Source organism: Lagopus leucura, unplaced genomic scaffold, assembly GCF_019238085.1.
Source record: "Lagopus leucura isolate 7727_CA_CO unplaced genomic scaffold, USGS_WTPT01 29649-0_obj-0_obj, whole genome shotgun sequence".
Lineage (NCBI taxonomy): Eukaryota > Metazoa > Chordata > Aves > Galliformes > Phasianidae > Lagopus > Lagopus leucura.
In genome coordinates, this window is record NW_024963916.1 from 1 (window position 1) to 1,636 (window position 1,636).

Below are 1,636 nucleotides of genomic sequence, written 5' to 3' on the forward strand. Positions count from 1 at the left end.
CATGCGCTCCTCGTGGGTCGGGGCGACGCCGGCGCTGCGGGCGCACAGCCCCACGTAAACGTCCTCCGGGGCCACGGCGGGGACCGACGGCGCCGCCGCCAGCACGGCCCGCACGGCGCCCATGGACAGCGCGTAGGCGCTGCCGCTGCAGTAGGGCGGGAAGCGGCGGGCGCCGAAGAGCCGCGCCGGGACGTGGTGGCGGCTGCGGGGGTCGCGGTTCGGGGCCACGCCGTGATGGACGCGGCCCATGTAGAAGCGGGCGGGGGGCGGCGGGGCGGCGGCCAGGCGGGCGAGGAGGGCGGGGGTGTGGACGAAGGAGTCGTCGTCGGCCTTGAGCACGAAGGGCGCCGCGGGGCAGCAGCGGGCGGCCCAGGCCAGCAGCAGCAGCGTCTTGTGCCGCAGGTTGCCGTACGTGTCCCAGAAGGAGCCCTGCAGCACGTCGCCGAAGCGCCGCCACTCGCTGCGCAGCGCTGCCCCATAGCGCTCGGCTTCAGCCTGCGCCTCTGCCCCATAGCGCTCGGGTTCGACATGGGGTTCTGCCCCATAGCGCTCGGCTTCACCGTGGGGTTCTGCCCCATAGCGCTCAGGTTCGACATGGGGTTCTGCCCCATAGCGCTCAGCTTCACCGTGGGGTTCTGCCCCATAGCGATCGGGTTCGACATGGAGTTCTGCCCCATAGCGCTCAGCTTCACCATGGGGTTCTGCCCCATAGCGCTCAGCTTCACCGTGGGGTTCTGCCCCATAGCGCCACGCTTCACCGTGGGGTTCTGCCCCATAGCGCCAAGCTTCAGCCTGCGCCTCTGCCCCATAGCGCTCAGCTTCACCATGGGGTTCTGCCCCATAGCGCTCAGCTGCAGCCGGCACCTCTGCCCCATAGTGCTGCACTTCCTCCTGGAGTTCTGCCCCATAGCGCTGTGCTTTGTCATGGAGTTCTGCCCCATAGCGCTGTGCTTTGTCATGGAGTTCTGCCCCATAGCGCTGCACTTTGTCATGGGGTTCTGCTCCGCAGCACCACGCTTCGGCCTGCACCTCTGCCCCATAGCGCTCAGCTTTGTCCTGAGGCTCTGCCCCATAGCGCTGCACTTTGTCATGGGGTCCTGCCCCATAATGCTGCACTTCGGCCTGCGCCTCTGCCCCATGGCGCTGCGCTTTGTCCTGGAGCTCTGCCCCATAGCGCTGCACTTCGTCCTGTGTGGGCCTATAAGGCTGAGCTTTGCCCTGAGGCTCTGCCCCATAGCGCTGGGATGCGGTCCGGAGGGCTGCCCCATAGCGCTGCGCTTTGTCCTGCGTGGCCCCATAGGGCTGGGCTTTGTCCTGGGGCTCTGCCCCATAGCGCTGAGTCCATTCCCACTGCTCTGCCCCATAGCGCTGGCTCTGGTCCTGCATGGCCGTATGGGGCTGGACTTTGTCCTGCGGCGCTGCCCCATAGCGCTGGGCTTCGTCCTGGGGCTCTGCCCCATAGCGTTGGGTCCCGTCCTCCCTCCCTATGGAGCCCTGTGGGGCAGAGACACTTGTGGGGTCACCACGTCCTCCTCAAAGCCCTTTGGGGTCCCCGTGGCCCCATAGGATCCCCCAGCCCCATTTCCCTATGGGACCCCTCCCCCTTTACACCAACAGGGACCCCAAACCCGACTGC

At 67.5% G+C, this 1,636-nt stretch overlaps 1 protein-coding gene across 1 annotated transcript; it reads right to left on the reverse strand.

Annotated features, from left to right (window-relative positions):
* Window positions 1–54: 54 nt before the first annotated feature.
* LOC122191443 lies at window positions 55–1,569 on the reverse strand (the record flags this gene model as incomplete). The annotated part of the gene is made up of 2 exons (XM_042891701.1): window positions 847–1,569; window positions 55–648 (listed from the first exon to the last, which is right to left on the reverse strand). Coding segments are annotated over exons 1-2 (1,134 nt in total), but the record flags the coding sequence as incomplete, so codon positions are not given.
* Between the last annotated feature and the right edge of the window lie 67 nt (window positions 1,570–1,636).